Source organism: Spermophilus citellus, assembly GCF_964194105.1.
Source record: "Spermophilus citellus genome assembly, chromosome: 7".
NCBI classification, from domain to species: domain Eukaryota; kingdom Metazoa; phylum Chordata; class Mammalia; order Rodentia; family Sciuridae; genus Spermophilus; species Spermophilus citellus.
In genome coordinates this window covers 115,220,053-115,245,387 of record NC_138188.1, presented here as the reverse complement: position 1 = coordinate 115,245,387, position 25,335 = coordinate 115,220,053, and the positions used below count along the sequence as shown (strand labels likewise).

Here is a 25,335-nt window from a genome sequence, read left to right as displayed (position 1 = left end):
ATCCAATGATCTCTTATAATATCTTTAATTGTAGTATTTACAAAAATAATTTGCAGACCACTGAATTGATTTTTCCTTAGCATTGAAATTAATATTTATTTCAGATACTTATCTATCACTTACTAAAGTCAATTCTGCACCCTTTCCATGCTTAATAAGAAAATGTTATTACTAAGTATTCAGCAAACTAGAAGATGGTCTCAACTCTTAAATCCTCCAATTTAAAACTGATTATATAATTATGGTAAAATGCAGTATTAAGCCAGGCAAGTTGATTATACATTCCTTTATCCTAATCCCAGAACATTCCACATGCAACACTTATCACATTGCTTTTTTGTATTTGCCTGAATCTCCCTACAAACTAGGGGGGTCTTCAAGATTATTAATTGCTTTTTAGTTTTTTGCATCCAGAGAGCATTGCACTGTAGAAGCCTAATAAATGTTGTTATCGGGCTGTGGTCTCTAAAACATCATTTTTTTTAAATAGAATTGAGGGAAAGATATGTCACTCTCCTTTCCCTTTAGCTTCCAAGTTAAGGAAACAATAGTGGGATGAGGGCACTGAGTTTCATGTCCTAAGCACCATTCTAAAATTTAACAGCTTTTGGCCTTGATGATCTCCAATTTCAAACTTCTCTGAGCATTTCTCAGATCCAAATGCTTCACTGTGTTGTTATGAAGATCAATGAAGAAAACAAAATAAAAACAAACCCGGTCTTAGGCTATAAAACATACAAAGCACCCTTGTTGGTGTTGGTTTGGTTGTTATTATTATATCTCCAGATCTAGAGCTTTCATAATGGGAGCCAGGGCAGGCAGAGGTGATCATCGTCCCATATTCAAATTAAAAATTTTTAAACATCATTCGAGGGGACAAAATAATATACTTCATCTCTTATTGTTGACATTTTAAACTATGCATTTAAAATAAAACAGTATATAAGAATGTAAAATCAACATGGTTAGCTGTGTTGACTAGGTGCTTTCAATCTGATACTCTACTCTATAAATAATTGGTCAAATAACCCAACTGACTGATTTAGTCCCCAGCCCCTGAATTTGCTGACTTACAGAACTGATTAGCAAAGGGATTTAGAGACTAAAATTTTTCTTATGAGCATTGTGGGTTTTCAGCATGGTGAAAATGAGCAGCACAGTGATCCCTTTCTTTGACAAAAGCCCCTGGATCTATTTTTCCTAGCTCCGGTAGAAGTCCTGCCACTGGCTTTTAATCCTAATAGTACCATATAACCTTCCCTGTGTTACTTCAGAGGTGTTCAAAAGCTTGCATAATTAACAAGTTAATTCAATGTGATTCTTTTTTTTCTTTAGGATGAAAAATGAAGCACATCACTATCGATAATGAAAGCAAATGCCTGTCATCACTCATTCTCTGCAGCCAATTTGTCTTACAGAGAACTTGTCTCACAGCCCACTTGAAGAATTCAGTGAGCAGCACAGGTGTCAGTCCATAAGATCAATGGGCTAAAGAAAAGCATCCCACATGAAACTTTTGCCTGTTTTGAAGCTTTTAGATTTGTATCTTTCATAAATCTTCCAACAAACACTATGTTGCCTGTATTTATACAACAGCTTATTGAGTTTATTCATTAGTTGACTGCATATATTCCAGACACTATGATAGATACCTATAATGTGGTGGTGAATAGGACATGGCCCCTGTCTTCATAGTGGTTGAAGTCTAAAATAGAAAAAAATAATTCCATGTGTGCTTTATGTGTTCACATTTACAAAACAGAGAACTTTCCCAGGGTCATAAAGTCAGCCAGTAGAAAAGCTGAGAAGTGAACTGAGATTCTAGTGGCAAAAGATATAAGACATTATTCCTCTTAAGAAATAAAAGAGAAATTCTAGTAAACATAATGCAAGTAGTTAAGTTGTGAAAATTTAAAAAATTGAACATAACGAAGAAATGTGGAATCATGAAAATGAATTTTCAGTCATGCACAAACCTCTTACAAAGAAAATATAAACCCATTAATTGTTCTTAATTATAATTACACACAAATAATACAGGGAAACTTATTTGAGTTAGTTTAGATATGCTTAATTAAAACTTTGTTCTTCATTATCATTGATTACCAAAACAAGAATGTATACCTGCCTCATTCTAAAAATACTAAGTGGATCCTAAAGGAATGACTATAATGTGGTGAGATTTCTTTTTGCAATAAGTTATATTAGCTCTTTCTTTCCTAGTTCAAACTCTCCCAAATGTCAGTTAAGGCTCTTTGAACTATGGCCCCATAACACTTGCCCACAATCTACATCCAAACTAGTCAGCACATTTTCCCCCAACATGGCAGAAGCCTTCTCCAGTATGTGACTTTGTGCCTTCTTATCTGAAATTCACTTCTCAAAAATCTTATTTATCTTGATGCTATTCTTCAAAATTCAATTTAAAAAACAAACTTTGCTGAGCACCATGTCTTGGAGGAATCTCTGATGTCTGAAATCTGGTGACATTTCTGATCACGGTGACATTAAGTTTCATTTTAAGTAAAAGTCCAACCTTCTCCTCTGCCCTAGGGACAGATAGGAGGCAGGAGTAACATCAAATTCATTTTTGCAATCTGGAATTAGAATGAGTTGGCCTTCAGTCTGTTGGTGTGGATGAAAATGAAGCATGCATATGGTAGGCATATGTGAAAGCCCAAGCATTTTGTTGTAGCTGCCAGAAACAAAGCCTTCAGAAGTCCTAGGAGAATTTAGTGATGTCTGCTGTAGGCACAAGAGGACCCCCTTGTGCCACTGACTTATCACCTCTAGCTTGAGGTCCTTCTTTCACAATAAAATGCCACAAAACATTTAATGAAAGAATGGAATGCTCGGAACTGTACTTCAAAATAAATTTCTTACTGTATGACTTTATCTCAAAACTTTAAAAAATGAAAATCTGAAATGCAAACATTAAAAACTGAAATGAAAACATCAAAGGTAATTTAGCTCAGTGGTTCACAAACTTCACTGTATATCATATTCTGGGGCGTTTTTCAAAAATTCTGATGCTCAGGTCACACCCATATCAATTAAGTAAAAACCTCTGGGATTAAAGTTCAATATGTTTAACTCCTCAAATGATTGCAGGGTGCAACATCATTGAGAGGCAATTTCATACTCAAGAGTCGAGGGTAGTTCGAACAAGCTCCAAGGTGATGCTGATGCTTTTCAAACCTTACCAATCAGTGGACCAACCCTTGCTACTCAAAGAGAACAGCATCAGCATCACCAGGAGTGATTTGGAGAGGCAGAATCTCAGAGCCCATCCAAGGATTACTGACTCAAAATTTACATTTTAACAAGGTCCCTGGGAGATAACTATGCATTTGATGTTTGAGCAGCACAGCTCTAGAGTAGTGGTTCTCAAAGTGGAAACTGATTACAGGTACGAAGTGTCCAATACCTCACCCTCCAACCTTCTAAGTTAGAAACTCTGTTGGTAAAGCCCAATAAGCAGTAGTTTCACTAGCCCTCAAGGTGATTCTGATGTAAGCTAAGTATGAGAAGCAACACAGAATAAGTCATGGTTCTTACATTTGACTGCTTTTTGAAATCATCTGGGTCATTTGAAAAGAATATTGATGCCAGGGTTCTGTCCTTACAGATTATGATTTTATTGTTTTGGAGTGAGACCTGGGTATCAGGAGTTTTTAAAGTTACCTGGTGCTTTTAATGTGATGAAACATTTGGAGCCATTGCTCTGGAAACTTTGGCCATCTTCCTTTGCACAGGAAATGTAGGACTTTCCCTGTTCAGATCATCAGCAGTATAGAGGATGGAGAAGAGACAATATGATTCCATCCTTCAGAGGGAAACCCCAAGGGCAACAAGGTTGAGTTTTGTCTAAATTAAGCTTTGGTCAATTCTCCCAAAGATGATAAAACTCAGTGTAGTGCTAAAGGAGCACTGAAACTTCAAACAACTTCTTACGCAATACATAAGAGCTCTGCTGATGATGTCCATATTCTCTGAAATGACTCTTGCTCACACTCCAGCCAGCATACATTGCTTCTGTTTACAGACTTCCAAAGCACTTCCTTCCCTGAGGGTAAGTTTGACATTATCAAATTCAAGTTCTTCAATATAATACCCATTTTACAGAAACTACAGTTTCAAAGTGCCAACCTAATTTCCCATGTTTTGTACAGCCCAAATGTGCAAGTGAAAAAATGCATACAAATATCCATGGCTGGATATTGTCTCTGAAATCCCATGGGCTGTTCATAACACTACACTGCTTCCTCAAGTGTAGGAAATTGTGCATGCTGAAGAAACAACAAATGCAATATTCCACCAATACCTAAGTTGGAGGGAGCAAGGAGAAGCTCTCTGGGATTTTTTTTTTAATTCAACTATGATACTATGAAGTATGCTTAACAATGCTGTATAGACATTTTGACATGGATATGTGTTCTGCATTCTGTCTCAATGTCAGGGAAAGCAGATGTACTAAGTGCAGGCTCACTAGAGTTTGGCTGGATGCCTGCTCAGTATCACTCTAGCTAGGCTGCTGAATAATATGTAAAAAAAAAAATATATACACACATACAAACATACACATACTACAACACACCTCAAGCCTCCAAGTATCCCATGTAAGATATATGAAATAGGCAACCAGACTATTTAGAGCCTTTAAAGTGATTGTATAATGGTTTACTATCTTCAAAAATGTTTTTGTTAGTAAATCAAATACATTGAAGAAAAATTCTCTCAAGTTCAATGTTTAGATGAATATTAAAAATATCCTATAAATAATTCACAGTTCCTTCTTAATACTTTTTAAAAGTGTTGTCAGAAGAATGCATAGGTATGATTTAAGGAAATGTTCAACATGCACTGGGAAATATGAACCAAAAAATACAAAGAGAAATTGGGGATGCAGTGCAGACTGGACCAAGGAACTCTAGTATTGAACCTTCTGAGTTGAAATCCTGGGTCTATCACTTAATATCTGTGTGCCCATGGGATAATTGTTTAATTTTCATTAATCTCAGTTTACTCATCTTCTAAGTGAGATTGATTATAGTACCTGTTTTAGAATGCTATTAGACTTAAATGACTAAAATTTATAAAGTTTTTATAATCCTATACTAAATATTTAGAAAGTACTCAGTAAAAATTAGCTGTTGTTTTCTATATGTCCCAAACTCATAGGTTAAAAAACAATTCTTGGCTCATAGGCAAGCTTTTTATTTTCCAGATCTCTCACTGAAAATATATAATCTTTTCTTTTATATTTCATGGTAGTGTTCCATGAAAATTATCCCACATGAACACACATTTATGATGTATCCCTTATTTATTTGGTGGTTACATACTTAATACCTGATCAAACCACTAACATAAAACAAACTTCACTACCATTAATTAAGTATATGGGTAAATCCATACAAACTGGCAAATTGTAACTTTTCCAGAGAAAAGGACTCAAGATCTAGATTGCCTAGAACTGAGTTACACTTACTCTGCTTGAATAAATCAACTCCAATCTCAGAGCCTCAAAATAAGGTAATATATTTCAATGGACTTTTAATAGTCTCCAATTCATTAAAATTCTAATGCTCTTTTCCACTACCTCAAGAGACATCTTCTCCTTTATTTTATTCTTAAAACACCTGGGTATTTATTTTCCTTTTCCGGCAACATTTTAGCTTAAATTTAGATTCCAGGTCTTAGATGATAATAAAACATTGATTCCTTTTTTATGGATAAATGTACTATTAACACACTTTCAGAAAATGATGTTTCTGTAATTATCACCATGGATATATATTCACATATCACTTTGAAGATATATCCAACACTGTTCAACAGTGTCTTGTTTTATTCTCTCCAAAATTTAAAAAGCTTTCATGAATTACAATATATAAGCCAACTTCTAAGAAAATATTAGCCCCTGCTCTGACTTTAAGGGGGAAAAAATAGAGTGTCTTGTTTTACAATTACTACTATACAGTTCACTTTTCCAGATGAAGCATACTCAATTTTCTTCCTGTTTTTAAAGTAGAAAGTTGCTTCCTTATTCCTTCTTTGAATGCTCTTAAATTGTCACTCTTGTGACAAAATATAAGCATGATCCAATTTGCATTAATCCTTCAAGCCAGGTGTAACCCCACACAACCATATTCACTGATGGGATTGTTCTCCAAATTTTTCACTTTCATTTGTTTATCCAACAAATAATGAATATCTAACAGGTGTCAAGTACTATTTAGGCACTGGAAGACACAACAGTGCAAAATGCAAAGCTTCTTGCTCTGGTGAAGCTTGCGTTCTTATTAAGCCTTTCCATTTAAATGGTAGGCTGATCATACTATCATGACTATTAATTTACATTCCATACCCATTAAAGCCTCACACATTATTAAGTCCTTATTATAGGCCAGTGCAGCAATAAATCAGTGTCTTCAAGGAGCTCACAACCTAAAGGAAGTAAGTCATGTACACATGTAGATCAAACTACATAAATGTGTTAAGAGATATATGACTTGTTCAGAGGAGAAAGCAGTTCTTCCAGTTAAAGAAATCAGAAGGAAAGGTGGGGCAAGGATATTCAAAGACAATAGGAAATTCATCTTGCTTTCAGAGAATGTCATAATTATTAAAATAAATAACATGTAAGTATAGAATGAGATAAATAGTGGCATCTGGAAACACCTTAGTAGTGGAGAGAAATACTAAAATAATTGTGTATATCAGATAGTGGCAAGAGTTCTAGAGAAAAAATGTCCATGTAGCCAAGGCAGACTGTTGATCATAGGGGTTAAGATTTATATAGATTAACCAGAGAAGATCTCACTTTCTAGTACAGTGTTAAGATGAGGGACTGGGCTATTGGATATTTGAAAGACCATTCCAGAAGATGAGAATAGGTTTTTACAGTGCCTTGAGGGAGGAATGTGGTTGGTGTGCTTGAGGAAAACAGCAAGGAACCAGCAGAAGGAAGAGAGAGAATAAGAACACTATATGGGGTTATATAAAATTTTATTGCTCATGGGATAAAATCTGGATTTTCCCCTTAATGGTGTGTGATGAAAGCGACTGAGCAGAGAGAACCCATCACACTTTATGCCTTAACTGGGTCACTCTGGCCACTGTGTAGAGAACAGACTGAATGGCAGAAGCCTTCAGTAGAAATCTCAGTGAGAAAATTGCTGCTCAAATCCAAACAGGGAAGAACTTGGACTAGGTAGTGGAAAGAGTATTGAGAAGTAGTTCAAATCAGTATATGTATTGAAACAAGAAGTAAATTCACTGCTGTTTTCTACTTGATGCAAAAGATTAATCTGATCTTATAATTTTACCCCTTTTTGTAAAGTATTTCAAAGGTACAAACAAAAATCATTGTCACTTTGTAGGCTTGCAAAATTTTAGATCTCTTAGGGACTTTGGAGATCATCTTTTCCAAATACCTCATTTTACAGAGTAGAAAACCGATGCACCCAAAGGTTGTATGACTTAAAAAGATCAGACAGCTAATTAGAGAAAGACCTGGAGTGGAAATCAGGCTCTCTGACTCACAGCCCAAGTCACTGTGTCTTACAATTGGTGATATTTAAGAGAGGCACTCTGTTCCTGTGATGTGTTCATCTATTTTTCGCAAATATTCAATGAGACTTACAGGTACCCCAAACTCAGTCTTCAGAACCTATGCAGGTAGGAGGGAAACAGGAACAAGCAGGTGCATCCAATGCCTTAATCCACTGGATATTTCCCCTTAAAGGGTGCCAGATAAGTTAAACACATCTGTGGAACTATAGTTTGGGATCTTGGAAAACATCCACTGTTGTACTAGAAAAAAGAGCAAATAAAGAAGTAACAAAAAACACAAATGTGAATAAGGAACTTTAGAAGAATGCAACTTGTGAAGCTGTAAATGAATGCCTAGGGTTTAAGTATAGTGGCGGAAAGTGCATTATTTATGTGGGGTTTTGTGGGGGGACAGCAGTGGAGGGGGATTGCTAGAGATGGCCTTTCATGAAGGGGATAAGGGTTGAGGGGGGTTCTGAAGGATAAAGGTACTTACCAGGTGCCTAAGATTGGTGAAGACATTCCAACTAAAAGGAATTGCCATGTGTAAAAACTCCAAGACCTAAAAATATATGGTATTCTTCAATACCCTCCAATGTCAATACTTCCAAACGCTTTCATATAATGATGGCCACCATGAAGAATTCTACTTCTGTTAGAGTGGCGCTGTGAGCTTCTTGCAAATAAGGGCTCTCTTACTCTACGAAAAAGGCTGACAACTACCAAGAGCATTTATAACTGTGTTCAAGGCACTGTTTTAAGCACTTTTTACCAATCAACCTATTTAATGTACACAATCCTGTGATCTAAATACTCTTATAATTTTCATTTAACAAATGAGGGAATTAAGAAATGGAGAGGTTAAGGCACAGAATCTCAAGTCTGATATTCTGGATTCAAATATTGGTCTCTCACGTATGTGTGTGACTCCTTGGGTCTTCACACACAAACTTGACAACTGAAGACAGGAAATATAACAATGAAATACCTTTCAGAACAAATGCTATTTAAAGAAATGGAAGTGGTCAATACATTTTCCTGGGCATACGTTTTATTTCTATATGTAAAGGGGGAAAATGGCTATTATAATCTTGGAGATTCTCTATTCCTCCAACTCTGTACATATCTAAGCTTGGTTAAACTGGAGAAAGTTTATGTTACTTGTCCAAGGTCAAAGTGCCAGTCACTTCACAGAGTCAGAAAGGGTCTAAAGACTACTTAGCACCTTCTAGGAATATAATTGGTTATGTAGCTCTTGCAACATTCTTAACCCACTGTGTATTCTGCTTATAAACATACCTATAAATAGTTATAGAGCAATTTAGAAATAATTTCAAATGGCTCACATCTTGCTTTACTGACCAGAAGTCTAAGGAGGGTGGTGGGGCAGAAGTCTTAAGAACAAAATGAAATTTGAAACTAAGAAGAAAGTGATAAACCAAGATTTAAAAATTATGAGCAATTTATTCTGTTATGATTTGTGACAAGGGGTGAACTATTGAAGGAAATGACTGGTTCTTGTTCAAGCTTTGCACAAGTATTACTTGGAGGCACTATCTTTAGAAATAAGAGTCAACAAAAACATAGATTTCTGACAACTACCTGAGACACCTTCTGAATTTTGACATAAAAGTACATTTTACCTTTATTTATAAAAATCAAATGAAATAGATTAATTCATAAGTTAAAGCTGAAGATCAACTGTGCTCTTCAGAAGACATGCAACTCTATGAGTATCAACACCTGTACCAAACTGTTGCTCAAGATTATAACCTTGCTTAAAGAAAATCAGCAAGATAATATATGTGTTTCTTTTTTTTCTATCCAAATAGAATATGAGTTCACACGTACAAATTCATGATATATTATTAAAATACAGATGACACAAGAAAAAAAATATCCTATCATTAGGTATGGAACAGCATACCTAATGATAGGATATTATTTCCCTCACTTTCCCAAGCATACTATAACACATATGCTTGAGTATGTGAAAGAAATGAACTTCTTGGCCAGAGAGACACCCTGTTAAGGACAGAGAACTTCTTCATAATTTTGGGCAGTATCTGTATTCTCCTGTAGTAAGAAATACAAAATTTCCTTGATAATTTTTCCAACTAATTATTTGGATGGTGTTTCTGTTCAAAGTTTAGAAATACTAGATTCTGCTAGCTTTGACTGTTTCTATATACTTGTGACTGCTGTATCAAAACATATGTTTGGTATTGTATAGAAAACATAACTAGATGACTAGATTTTTACATTTCCAATTGAATTTCTGAAAATTAGACAGAGACTATTTTTAAGTATGTTCCTTTATACTGACCTCATAGCAATTTAATATATTTATACTTGTATTTGTATTTGCAATTTATAGGAACATAAACGTTAGAGGTCTAGAATCAAATCAAAAGATCCCAAGAAATAAATTCCAGATCAATTCAGTATTAAGTATAAAAATGAAAGAATATATTAGCAAAACAAAACTGGAGAATTCATCTTGGAACTAGCAGTCTTTTTAAATAGGAAAGAAAAATCAAGAAGATAAAAGCATATTTACAATAGAATGCAGTGAAGCATGGCACACACACAAAAAAATCCATCAAAGACAACAAAATGATCCAAAATATACATCTCATAGCAAAGAACAAATTTTTTACATACAGATTTACTACAAATGATAAAACAAACATTTTATAGAATCAAATATAAACAGTCATATCATAGAAAAAGAAGTACAGATGGCTCTTATGTAAACAAGTCTTCAAACTAACTCATGATGAGAAAAGTTCAAAATTTTTGTCTTAAGGCATCATCAAACTCCAAATTTTGTAGCACCATGTTGACTAGAAGATAAGGAAACAGACATTCTCAGTGTACATTCATGGAATGAAAAGCAATTAGATGGTATCTTTCAAAATAACAAAGGCATCTATCCTTGACCTAGCAGTTCTGCTAAGCATCCATCCTGTAAATACATTTGCACATATGAAAAATTACTTCCATGCACTGTTTGCATTTTTAAACTATTAGAAAGAATTGTAATCTGCATCAATAGCAAATTAGGTACTTAAATTATTCCATTGTATATGTATCAATATGGAAAACCTTGCAGATCCATTATAAATAAAAATATAACAAACAAGAGAAAGAGAGATGGGGGAGGGGAGAGAGAGAGAAACAATTTTTATAAAGTGACAAATGCACAGAATATGTTCAAAAACATACCAAAAATGTGGCCAGGTAGTAGAAGGGGTTCAAGAAATAAAAGTGTTTTTGACTGTGTCAACACCTTCTAGCCAAAAAATATCAGAAACAAAACTGTGATTGACCAAATTGGGTTTATCTACTCTGTAACAAGATTATCTACTCTGTATCATACACCATGGCAAAAGCAGGAACATCTCAGCAAGAGGATGAAAGAAAAGACTCAGAAGCTTTGGGTGTGTTTGGTGATTGAGGGAGAGCTCCAGAGAACTGTGCCTTTGCTCCAGACCGGTGTTCTGAAAAGGTAGGTGTGATTCTATGGTTGGGTATTTTGATAATCTTATCTAGAAGGCAAGAAAAACAGCAAGGAGAAAGCCAGTTTTGGTAAAGCACCAGTGGCCACTCACATAGCCCACGATAGAGAAAGACTTGGTCATTTTGTAGTTCTGACCACGTGATTCCTGAGTGGTTTTGCTTTTTTTCTTGATCCACATTTCACAGTGGCCTTGTCTGATTTTGTGAGATTGCCAAGCCAGCACCTGGCTGTCACATACACTTATCTTACCTATTCAATATGTGTTTCAAAAGAAACTCCTCATAACTGGAGGGGACTTTAAATGTCTCAACCCTGGGGGTGGAGTTGTGGCTCAGTGGTAAAGCATTTGCCTGGCACGTAGGAGGTACTGGGTTTGATCTTCAGCACCACATAAAAATAAACAATAAATAAATAAATAAAGGTGTACTATCCATCTACAGCCACAAAAAAAAAAAAAAATTAATTAAAAAATAAAAAAGTCACTGAACTCTGAGACTCTTCCAGCCACCAAGGGCTTCTCCCTCCATGCCCCAGGGGCTTTCTTGAAAACCTCTCCCCAGTTTAACCACAGCACTAACTCATCAGGCAGCCCCTTCCTCAGTCAAAGGGCTCTTAGCAATCTTTGTTCAGATGAGGAGAACAATACATTTGGTTAAAATATCTTCATTGTTGTCTTCCTAGCATTTTTAACCTCTTCAAATGTCTCTTCTTTGGTAGCTTGTGGAGCAGAATAATTAGCTTTTCAATTTTATGTAAAATATTCCTATTAATACCCTCCAAACTGCAAATGTCTTTTTTGTACCAGGGTTTCGACACAGTTCTGCAATTTTTTTCTTTTTGTTATCATTACATTTGTAGAGATTTTTATCTGTTACTGCTGACAAACCCATTTGTGTTTGTACTCAATTACATGCAATTAGTCTTTTCTTCATGAACAAAAGAACAGGTGCCTTTATCAATGCTGTGCAAGATACCATGGTAAAGTTAGTTGGACCTAATGATATCTGGTGAACCAAACAACACATTTCTGACAGATGCTCATAGTAACAAGATTTTTTTTTCAAACAATCAACTGCTTTTACTCTCCACCCACACAAAGTGGAGAAAGAAAAGGCATTTTAACAACTTAGAGGCTTATAATTTTTCTATTAAAAAACATGAGTAGGATTTAAATATCACTCTGATATTTTTTACCCCTGATCTTCACTCAGGAAAAGTATATATAAAAGTTATTTTCATCTGAAGTTTTTTATTAAATCTATAGGAGAGGGGTCAGAATACAGTACACTTGAAAAGGTGAAATCTGAATGAAGGTTGTAACTCAAGAAATGGCTATAGCATTTAACAGTGTTCATTTCCTGGTTTTGACAATTGTATTGTTACATGACTGACATTACAGGAAGCTGGGAGGAGAGTATGTAAAGGAACTTGCTATATTACTTTGTCATTTTTCTAAAATCTAAAATGATTTTGAAAGAAACAGCTGCAAAGCATGTGGGTGGGGAAAAGTATTTAGCCAATAACCTAGAAAAAATTTTTTCACATATTCATGGGGAGATGGTCATTCATTAATTCATCCATTTCACTCCTACTGAGTAGAAGCAATCATTCTAAATACACATGAAAGATCAAAACAAAATCTCTCCTCTTGTGGAACTTGCATGTGCTTGGGACAAAAATAAACAAATAAATAACAATAACATATATGTCTAGTGCTCTCAGCAGTGATGCAAAGAAGTAACATGAGTGCCATAGTTTGGATTTGGAATGTCCCCCAAGGGCCAATGTGTTAAAGGCTTGAGGCCTAGTTGGGAGGGTCTTCCAGTCATTTGGGAGCATGTGCTGGAAGGGGATTGTGGGACCCTGGCCCTTCCTTGCTCTCTTACACATCCCAACCACGTGGTAAGAAGATCTCCTCTGCAACATGCTCCCACCAAAGTGTACTGTGCCACCACAGGCCCAAAGGAATAGGGTTAACAGTCATAGTCTGACATCTCCAAAACTGTGAACCAAAATAAATCTTTCTTCTTTTTAAGTGGATTTTTACAGGTATTTATTACAGTAATGGAAAGATGACTAACACTGTTGAGGGGAATATCAGAACACATAGTGCCAAGGTGAGATGTGTGTCATTTTTTAAAGAGAGATGAAAGAAAGATCTTGGTGGCCTGTTTTTAATTGTCTTAAAATAGAAATTTAAAATATTGGTCAAAGAAGAATGGATAGCTATATTTAGCTATATGCATATGGTGAAATATTTTACAAAAATAAAGTAGATAAAGTATATTACCTATACAGACCTCACACTATAATATTAAGACTGAAGTACATAAAAGATATATATGACAATGTTCTCACTTATAAAAAGTTTAAAAGTATATATAACAATATTATGAATGATGTAAGTACACATTATACCAATATATATATATACATGGAGTTCAAATGTATTGAAATTTTTAATTAATTTTAAATTGGTGATATGTATCCAAATTAAATGTACATTATTCCTTTTATTTTGTACATGTAAACTGTTTTTAAGAACAATTTATCAAAAAGTGTATGCAGGAGTTCATCACAATAAAAAATTGGTTTAAATTTTTGAGTTCAGACACTTGCTAAAAGCAGTGACAAAAGGCATCATCCATCATCTTCAGTATGGTATGTGGAGGGTACATACGTGTCAGTCATTAATTTAATATATATACACTCACACAAATATATACATACATATACATATATACAAAAGTATATGTATATAAATGTATGTATGTATAAGTAGGTATATACAAGATCTGGGAGGATGATGCAAATAGAGAATATTGATATAATTATCATGTCCTGTCACCTCATTTGTTTAAAAGGAAACTGTGAAGTAGGGATATCTCAGAATTAATATGGGTGACACAGCTAAGCTGTGGGTTGATTCCTTTATACTTGAATCCTCCCTACATCCTCCCTAAACATTCAAGTACAGATGCAGTAGATGCCAATCTTACATGGAGAGAAGAATACTCTTATTTTCTATACTGAATTGAAAACTTGAATCATTTAAAGAATTCATTCACATAAATACAAACTAACAATGCAAAACACAATAAGCTAATCAACTACTTTGCTGAAAACTGACAGCAAGAAAACTGCATTGAAATTCTTCATAATAAGATCTTTTCTTTATTGTAATTCATATTTTGTAATGTTCAATATTAAGCAAACAAAGAAAATTCAGAAGGGGTGAATGAGAGTATCCTGACACTTTAAGGACTTTGAATCATTCCTCAAATCTTTATGATTAATTTAGAGGCTATATCATTGTGAAACATCAGTTTTCCTACATTGGCTGAGAAGGTTTTTTTATATTTTCAGTTTGACCTCAAAATCACAACCCTCAGAGTCCAACTCTACTGCACAGATATTAATGAATACTTACTATGTGTCCAACACTAAAGATCTAAAAGTTAATATAAATAAACTTAAGAAAAATACAGCATCCAGAATAAGTTTAGAGTAATATGAATTTACCCAGAGGTATCTGTATGATTATGAAGAAGTTGAAATATATGAGAAATACCCTTGACTCAAGCCTGTATTTGAATTTTTTTCTAAAATGCAAACACACTGTCATACTTTGATTTCTCAACTGTAAAGTTAAACTACTTAAAAACTATTTCTATGGATTTTATTATCAATATATTAATACTTGGCACTTTTATTTCGATTTTTTCTTTGGGGGTATATCAGAGATTGAACCTAGGCGCTTATCCACTGAGCCACATTCCCAGCCCTTCTTTGTATTTTATATAGAGACAGGGTCTCCCTGAGTTGCTTAGGGCCTTGCTAAATTGCTGAAGCTGGATTTGAACTTGTGATCCTCCTATCTCATTTGTTTAAAAGGAAACTGTGAAGTAGGGGTATCTCAGAATTAACATGGGTGACACAGGGATTAGAGGCACTGGGATTAGAGGCATGCACCACCACACCAGGCTCAAAAATTATTTTTAAAATTCCATGTCAGATATACCAATCTTTATCATCTTATTACTATTGTATATACTGTTGAAAAATCATAATGTATAAATACATAGTATTTATTTAATTTTAACCAAAATGATTTAACATATAATGCACATATGTGTGCATTCAATGTTTGCCTTAAGAAATAATTTTTACCTTCCAGAAATTATATTCTAAAAATTATAACTTATATTCACTATTAGGTTCCAGGACCTAAACACCATCTTGTGCTAGAATATCTGAATTGTTCCTATGAGTACTTATCATTACCCTGATGAAAATCTCTGCAATAGGAAGAAATTTTCATCTATTGATCAGATGGAACACCTTCAAGCCTTCTATCTCCTCAGTGAGTACATAACTTCTCTCCCACACTTTCTCTTTGGTGTAGGGAATCCATGGCTAGAAGGATAAATGGAAAGACACTAGCTCACTAATAGTTAAATAGTTCAAAAGGAAGCCTGGCCATGTTTTAAATAGAAGATACTCTGGGTTATGCATTTGATTTGTAATCATATTTTGAGAAGCTAATGTTCCTTACTGTAGTCACTGTTTTCGTCCTTGGTCCCGTCAATGGTACCATCTGGGTGCATCTGCAGGAAATATCCCTGCTGGCTGAATAACCTTGTCACAATTCCTTTCAGCTGGGGTTCTGAAAAACAAAAATGAAATAATTATTCAAATTTTAATTTTGTTTATAAAATGCACAATTGCAAATTTGTGAAACACATTATGTAAGTAAATGCATAAATGCCGATGGTATAAACTGAAATTAGTATTTGTAAGGGGGGAATTTCAGTAACATATCTATACTTCTAGAAGCAGAACCAAAATACTTTGCATCAGTATCGAATGTAAATAAATAAATGTTAATTATGATTAGAAAAATACAGAGACACACTAATAAGTGAATTATTTCCCCTCCCTTCTGCATCTGGTGTATGGCTACAAGATACTACCAAGTTTATGGTCCTGTTCCAGAATCATTTTTTAAGCCAAAATGCTACTGTAATTCCTCAGAAGCTTCCAGCAGCTATGATCAGGCAGTGTAAGACTTCTATTTCTGCTATCTGTCAAATATCCATCAGAAATTCCCGGGTTTTGATATTCTGATCTAATTTAGCCAGAAAAAATAATATCTTAGATGAGAATTATTGGTACCAGCAAACCCCTCATGCTTTCCAATGACATCTCATGACACAGATTTCACCTTAACTAAACACTTCACCAAGGAAGATCCCCAGTTCTGCAAAAGTCGTTTTCCAGTACCCAAACTAAATAAATAAAATCCTGCATATTTCTTTAAAAATTTCAAACCAAATATCTTCACTTTTAAAACTCCCTACACATAACTATCATCAAACTGGCTTTTGTATACCACATTTGGATATTTGTTCATCAGCTAAATATAAATATTTAAAGCTTTCTCATTGTGATGTTGGCTGCCAGCAACAATCTAGTTTCCACAGAGTCACCATCTTTTGGTTTCTGGTGTTGGGTGAAAATTATTCTAGTGCATTTATAGCCCTAATTATTTCATAAAAATGAGGAGAAAAAGAAAAATGCTGCTTCTGGTGATAAAAAACTGAGGCAAGATGGAGATCATGTGAACGCTGACACAGCAATATAATAACCTCAGAAGGACAATCACTGAATTCATGCCTATCAACTTCATCTTTGCCATTTATTCAAACCATATTTACCACAGATGTCTTTTTTTGTTTCCCCCATTCAGGCAAAATGCTGGGCAGTGTGTATTAAACAGAACACATTTATTCACATTTAGGTCTAAAAGGGATTGTAGTTAAGGACTGGATATGTTTAGCTCTGTGGATACAATATGTCTATGGGAGTTTTGAACCACCATTTCATTGCCCAAATTGAGCATGCCAATATCGTCACGTCTTCTTCCAAGCAATTCTATGAAGCAAGAGAAGTGACAAGAAAATTGTGAATGAGGAAGAAGGTTAATGAAAAAAGAACTGAACTGGAAACTAGGCATTCTAAACAATAGCTATCCATTATCTTTTTGAATTAAGTAAATTCAATTTGTAATTTGTGGACTTCATTTTCCTTATGAATGAAATCCAGAAGTTAAATTAAATGATCTTTAGGTCCCTTTATGGGTCTCTATTCACTTTGAGTATGTTTGAATCCTCTGCCCTGAGTGGTTGCAGACCTTGGGTAATGCTTTTTCTTCCACAGACTCACCTAATCCCACACAACAGGCCATGTCAGAGAAACACACAGGGAGCTAACCTCACAGCAAACAACTTGAGGGGAGCCTTTGAATGAAGCTCCCTGGCTGACCAGCAGCTTCTGATGTAGCATACTCAGTTCCAAATTCGGAGTCAGAAGACCCAAATCTGAACTCCAATTGCCTTTGGGGTCATGATAAAATCACAGAATACCTGGTCTCAGGGTTTGCATCTACATAACGAAAAAAAAAAAATTTCGTACCCTAATTTTAATCTTTGAGAACTTCAAATGAATAACAATATGATAGTATGAGACCATATAAAAATATGAATTCTAATTAAGGTCTGACATTTCAACTATAAAAACCAAAGAAACAATGCAGATAAAATGAAGAGATAACACAGAGAAGACCCCATGTCTCCTGGTTTCTGTTTTAGTAAAATGATGATTGAGCTTGTAAAGCCACTCCAGTAACAGTGGACTGAGAATAGAGGATTGAAAGTGGCAGAAAGAAGGAAAGGGGCAACCACCTCTTAATTCATGAAGAAGTCATGCTTTTGTTGGTAATGAAAGGCATGGCAGCTTAGTCATTAAAGCCTGCAAATGAATGTTTGTTTTCTTCAGGCTCCTCTTTCTTTACCTGTAATTAAACACTTCTTTTGTCGTGGTGAAGCTATCCCCCTATTGGGACTCTGGGAATTCAGGTTGGTAACTCCTATTCAGGATAATGAGCACTAGACTTTTATACCAACCCCCAGTGCTGAGATCAACGCCAGAACAAGCCCAGTAACTTGAGTTGTAACTATGTGATGATCTACAAAAGTGAACCTCTTGAAGTTTCACAGGAGACCTGGCCATCCTTTGAACAAACACCTAGAACCTCAGACAGGTCACTCAAAGTTACACTGCCCACTTGATGGGCCAGTGCCTCACTCCCATCTGTCAGGCTCTACCAGTCTTCCCAGACTAAGCCCAAGATCCCCTCCTTCACAAAAGCTGACAACATAAGTGAAGAACTCTTTTAAAATATATGGGAAAATAATATGTTTTGCTATTTTTTTCAAAAAGGAATTAAAACCATGAAATGACTTTTTAAGCATATCTAGCATCCTACACCCTGGGTACTTTCAACAAACACGCATATTATTTGTCCGATTCTTCCCAGGGACCTGTAAAATCTATGGAATCCCCAAGGAGCACTCAGTCAACAAAACAAAACATATGATAGTTAACACTAGTAGCACTAGCAGGGGACCTATGCTAGATGAGAGAGGGAAGCAAAGTGTCCTGATAGTCCTTAGGAGCAGGGACTTAAGCTAAGATACCTCATCTGTCACTTGAGGAATTAAGGAATGAGTTGGCTTTTCCTGGGGTCTGGGGGGAGGGAGGCATTCAAGACAGGAAGACAGAGCAGACTCTGGGAACAATGCAGAGTCTAGAACAGGTAGAATATAGGGCAGAAGTATTCAAATGCTGACATGAAAGTATCTGTTCTCAACCAGTATTCACACAGCAACAGTGAAATTCATTAAATACAGTCAATGGCATAAGTTTTTGATTGTGCTAGGATTTTTTTTTCAATTTAAATGACTTTCCTTGATTCTAACATTATGTTCTTCTATTGCATTTTTTTAAAAGAGACATATATTGATGGCTATATTACTAGAGGCTGGTTTGTTACCTTTTCTTCTGTAAAGTGGGATGGCACATACTGCTAGCATTTCACTCAAATCCATTTCCTCTTTTTCCTGGGCACCCAGCTAGACCATATGTCCTAGCCTCCCTTGCAATTAGGTTTGGCAGATGAATAAGTGTCATATGGAATGTAAGTGGAAGTGATGTGTGCCATTTTCAGGCCAAGACTTTTAAAAGCAAACATTCTCCTCCACATTCTCTTTTCCTTAACTCTGGCTGGATTAAGATGACAAAGCCCTCAGGGATGTCAGAGCAAAAGAATAGAAGAATGCTGGGTCCCTGAATAACTGGTGTGGAGAAAAGACAATAGCTCTCAGAAACACCTTGGACTGTGACATGAATAAGAAACTTCCACAGGCTCCCCATGATGGCTTCCTTCCAAAGGGTACAGTATGAAATGGGATTGGGGAGGGGGAGTAACTTTACAGTGGGGAAACCTGACAGAAAAAACACTACTTCAACCAGGTAATCAAGGTTAACTTTTGTAGTCATAAACCATGCTGAATGCATGTATCCTTGATGTGACAGAATGAGAGTGGCATTTTACCTCTGTGATCTTCCTCCAAAACTCCACAACCTCTGTCTAATTTTGATAAAAACACCAGACAAATGCCAATTCAATTCTTGACTCATACTCCTCAAAATTCTCAAGGTTGTTGAAGAAAAGGAAAAAATGAAAAAAATACCAGACAAGAGGAATCTAAGGAGACATGATAACTAAATATAATGTGGTATCCTGGATGGGATCCTAACACAGTAAAAGAAATTTAGGTAAAAACAAAGGAAATCTGAATAAAGCCTGGGCTCAGTTAATCATAATGTATCAATATTGCTTCTTCACTCTGACACATATGCCATTCTAACATGTTGATAAGGGAAACAATTATCTTCTCTATAAACTAAATATCATTATAAAATAAAAGATATTAAAATAGCAATTATAGCCAGAAGGAGGAGGAGGAGGAGGAAGAGAAAGAAGAAGGAAGGAGGAAGAGGAAGAAGAAAAATAATTTCACCCTCAGCAAGGTTGAGTAAGAATGAAAGTAAAGGATAAATAAGAGCTCTTATTCAACACTGTATCCCTTCAGGATGATACGGTAATTTCTTTTTTTTTTTTTTTTTAAAGAGAGAGTGAAAGAGGAGAGAGAGAGAGAGAGAGAGAGAGAGAGAGAGAGAGAGAGAGAGAGAGAGAGAATTTTTTAATATTTATTATTTTTTAGTTCTCGGCGGACACAACATCTTTGTTGGTATGTGGTGCTGAGGATCGAACCCGGGCCGCACGCATGCCAGGCGAGCGCGCTACCACTTGAGCCACATCCCCAGCCCTGATACGGTAATTTCAACAGAAAGTTTGAATTCACAGCCACTCAGAGAAGCTGACACCTGTGGGAGCTCTCTAGGCCTCCCCACTGGCTTGACTTGTTACCCATGGAGCAGTTACCTAGGCTCACAGTAGAAACCCAGAATAGAGCCAAGGCACCAGCTCACATCTCAGGAGGAGTACTAGGTTACAGAACATAGAACAGGGTTTAGAAAAGGAAAGAACCTTGGAGTCCAACACCTTCTCTTATCAATGTCAAAGATAAAAACAAACCTATCAACCAGCTGAGGCTCAAAGCAATTGTCTTGTCCAGTGTCACCCAGCTGACACAAGAACTCATTTTCTAATACTGACTGATTAGACATTATCCCTTCCTTCCCAAGAACAGGCAAAACATAATCCTTATCTTGCACAAGATGGAGGGATGGGGACAACAAGGTAAAAAAGGAGGAGGAGGAGGAGGAATACTTGGCCCTGCATCTGTCACTGGAATCTGAGGGTTATAAAGAAAAGAGATAATAGGAAATTTGACACTAAAATTGAATTATATTTAGCTAGGGCCAGCATAATTCAACATTTATACCCAAACTGAGCAAAAGTGTCTCCATGTAAACTCCAAATTAAAATGGAAAATAGTATAACAATGATGTAAACTTTGTTATGGAGTCTGTAGCTCAAGAATTAACTATTCTTATTTTCATAACAATGATCACATTTTGAAACTATCTTCTTTGTACCAAACACTCTCCTAATGATTTTACTGAACTTTTATTTACTACTCATAATAACTGAATGTGTGAGGGACTCTTTTCTCATTTTACAGATGAGATTACTAATATTCAGAAAAGCTATATCACTTACCCAAGGAAGGTTCCAGAGCTATAAATGCAGAACCAGGACTAACTGAAGAGTCTACAGTCTTCACCAATCTCTAGCATTGTTCAGTCACTTTAAAAAGGACACTGGCAAAACTGGAACATGCCCAGAGGAAAGAGAGCCAAACAAAGAGGGTACAAAGGGCTGTAATATGAAGAATGGCTGAATGAACAGTTGATTTGCAGCCTGGAGAAGGGAGGACTCAGGAGGATGCAAGAGCTGTCTCCACATTCTGGAGAGCCGACACAAGCAGGAAGCCAATTTGCTGAGTGACTCTATAGGGATACAACCAGGGCCAGTGGGTGAAAGTTACAAGGAAGCAGATAAAAAAGAACTTTCTGTAAATTGTCTTCAAAGAGAGAACAGATTGCCTAAAGAAAAGAGTATTTTCTACCATTGGCCATAGATAGCTGTGGGGGAGAAGTAAAAAAATCTATGGGTCAGAGCGACTGTGAAGGACATGCACATCTCCAAAGGCTGAGACACTTTGAGTGACAATGCAAGGTCCTCTCTAAGGTCCTGGATCCTGATGTCCCCAAAAGTTCTGGGATCAACCAGATGGCAGTTTGCTTTTCCTTTAGTTTGTGCTTTGGACAGGAAATTAAAAAGATGTTTTACCAGGCAGCCTGAAAATGCAAAGTTCTTTGTAAATGTTAAACATGAATTGTAGAGTAGTAGTTTGATGGGGGTTTTTTGGTTTGTTTTTTTGTTTTTTCTCCTTAATAAGTCTCTGTGGATTTAAAAATGGGCCCTTCTGTGTTAAGGTTTTATATGTCCACTTAAAGGAACTGAGATTGAAGAGGCTATTAAATATGATTCTTATCAAGGGCTTCTGGGCCTTTTAGTACTACAAATTTCAAAATCTGACTATTGGTTCTAGAAATTATTCATAAGAAAATATATTTCTGAATAATCACAGCTAAAAGATATAGATGAGAACACACTTATCAACCACAAGTTGAAGTCCCAGATGAATCAAAATGGGAAGAAGTAAGACCTTTTAAAAAGAATAGAAATTATCTGGACTTTTGCACCCATTGCAAAAAATACAACCATACTGAGCTATGATAAAAATATATGCTCTTTAGCAGAAGAAAAACAGGCCTGAGGCCCCTCATTCACACAGGAGACAGTAGTGAACAGACCTAAAGGGGTACCCTGTAGAACAGAGTGTGTAAAGCTGGAGACGTGTCATTGTGGCCTTGCAGGATCTGCTGTATGGTTTAAAAAGAGCCATATTCTGTCAACAGTCTTCAGTTCCCCCATCAGTCAAATAAAACTGGTGTATTCCAGCAGCATTTACCTATCCAAGGGCAATGGACCTCCCTACAACACACTAATAATTACAAGACAGCTCAGAATCTGTAAATGCATATCTATATTCTCAATCAACCCATACTAAAGGCATACTTTATTCAAAAAATCTGACATGTATCAGGTATTAAACTTTATTTTGGTTATTCTTCTAGGTACAGGAGACAATCAATTCTGTGCTAGTCAGCTCCCCACTCAAACAGAAGAAACCTGATGTCCATGGGGCTGACTTCCCATGTAAATATTCTCATCATGGCCAATTTAAAGCTGCCACTTGACATCACTGAGCATGGATTTGGAGCTGAGAACACAAGACCACAATCAGCTCCAGCTCACCACTGAATATAACAGAGAAAGAGACACAAAACTTATAGTCTCTTAGGAAAGACAGAAAGACAAGAGATAAAGAATTAAATATATAATAGCATTTTAGTATAAGTACTGAACATTAAAACAATAAAAAAAGGCTAAGAGATGAATGTGCTATTGTGAAGATTGTTGAGAAAATGAATCACAGAGACCTGAATAAAGAACAGGAAGTTATTAGAGATATGTCAAAGAAGAGCATTCCAGGCACAGGAACAGCAGACGCAAAGTACTCCTAATACTTGAAAGTGTTAACAACAATCAGATCAGAGGCTCACCAAAAATTCTTCCTTCCTTGCTACAAAAATTCCATCTCTATTGGCATTTTACATCTTAGCTGTTTACCTGCCTTGCTTCTTCTGTCTTCCCTAGCTCAAACAGGATTCTCTGGAAAAGATTCCTTTTCTAGATGCCTTTTCCAAGGTCAGGAGTCCACGAATTACAGCTGTGGCTGTCAATTTTGTTAATAAAGTTTTATTAGAACACAGCCATGCCCCTTCGTTCATGTATTACCTACAGCTGCTTTCATGCCACAACAGAGGTGAGTACTTCCAACAGAGCCTGAAAAGCCTAAAATATTTACTAACAAGCCCTCACGGAGAGTTTGCTACCCTGTACTTTAGAATCCTGGCTTCTGATATTCCTTCTGCTTCAAACACACCACCTCTGCCTTCCTCCACTGCCCAGGACTCCCTCTCAAGTCTTCCCTACAATAAAATTAATCAATCCTTCTTCAGACTCCCTTTCCACAGGTTAGGTAAAGACTCAGCATACTTCATTACAACTGCTTGCTTTTACATCTGTCTCTACAGATGAACTATGAACGCCTCAAGGGTGGAAACTTTGAATCTTCCTCACTATCTCAGCACCTAACACAGTGCCAGTCACAGGGTAGATGGAGAGCATTCGCTTGTTAAAGGAAAGGAAGAAATATGTTATATCTAGCACTTTCCACTGTTACCTGTGACTTTCACAGAAGCTTCTCATTTATAAGAAAAAGCTGTTTGCAGCCTTTAATACAATGCCTCCAGCCTTAGTGCATTTCTTCCATTTCCCACCCCCCCCAACGCTGAACACAGTCTGACAAGCACAGCAGCGTCCTGCATAAACTGCACAGTCTCCAAAACACCGAGTTGCCTCACCCTTCAACAGGAATCAAGTGACCTTGAGACAGGCAATCCTTAACCTTCATGCTGCCTCAAAGCTAAATGGAAAGAAAAGGCATCTTTTCCATGGAATCCTGTTTGACTGAGCCAGGAAAGACAGAAGAAGCAAGACAGGAAAACAGCTAAGATGGAAATTGCCAATAGAGATGAGATTTCTGTAGCAGGCCAATTTTATTCTTTATAACATGAGCCCCTTTCCTCCCAGATTCTTCTCTGTAATATACTCATGAAAATTTAAAATAACTCAAACATCACTTACTGACTTCCGACATGCACTAGGTGCTGGGTACAAAGATGAGTAAGATGCAATTCCTGCCTTGAAGGCACCCACGGCCCCATCAGGGAGACACACACAGAACTAATCATTACAGCAATGAACATGAAAAGTGCTGTCACGGAGGAACAAACAAAATTCCACAGACTCACAAAGTGGAGATGCTAATTTTACCTGGGATCGTGGGCTCTTAGACAAGAAACAGTTAAAAAAGGCTCTGAAGATGAAGCACCATTTTAGACAGCCTAAAATAAGCAGGCAGGTTTTGCTTTGAGCAGCATCAGCTGGAGCAATGGCACAGAGGGATGCATGTGTTTAGCATGTTCAGGGACTGTACAGGAAAATGGCTGGACAGAAAAATATGGGGAAATAAGAGGTTCACGCAGGGGTTGGAGGATAACAAGGTACAGAACACTTTCCTTTGCATAAGCTAATAACGTATGCAAAGGAAATAAGTTGTATCCTTTAAATCAATATCTGCAAACTTTTTTGGTTATACATTCCTCTCTGTAAAAATTTTCTAACATACAGCCTACACACAGACACACACATACACACAAATACACGTATATTACTTATGTCATGTGTATATAATGCTCTGTAAATTACGTGTATATTATGAATCAAAGAAGGAACTTTTAAATGAGATCAATACTAAACACAAGAAAAACTATAATCACTTCTTTCTACATGCCAAAGATGAACTTGCCCTCCAATATTCACATACCATTCCATTAGGCCTCAGAGATACTCTGGAAGGTTTTTAAGTCAGGGATGAAATGATGATGGCAGTATTTCAGAAAGCCAAGTTGAGGAACAATAGCAGAGGCTGGATTTTAACGGGTAATACTGTGGTCATGGGCGCCACACAGAGAGAACTATTCCATATGATAAGGCCCTTGGGTAGGCAGTGGCAATGAGGATGCAGGCCGAGCTGTCAGTCAGAGAACTAACTTTTTCATGGCCAGGGATGCTGATGCTTCAGGCACGTAAAGGATAATAGGATGTATGGTTTTTTTTTTTTTCAGTT

At 36.3% G+C, this 25,335-nt stretch overlaps 1 protein-coding gene across 3 annotated transcripts in view; it reads right to left on the bottom strand.

Annotated features, from left to right (window-relative positions):
- FGF12 (fibroblast growth factor 12) overlaps positions 1-25,335 on the bottom strand; it is a 544,642-nt gene that overhangs the window by 178,424 nt on the left and 340,883 nt on the right. For all 3 annotated transcript variants that reach the window (XM_081302066.1, XM_081302065.1, XM_081302064.1), the window contains one exon: positions 15,636-15,746. In XM_081302066.1, coding sequence (XP_081158192.1) covers positions 15,636-15,746 — 111 coding nt within the window. The remainder of the gene's footprint in view (positions 1-15,635; positions 15,747-25,335) is intronic.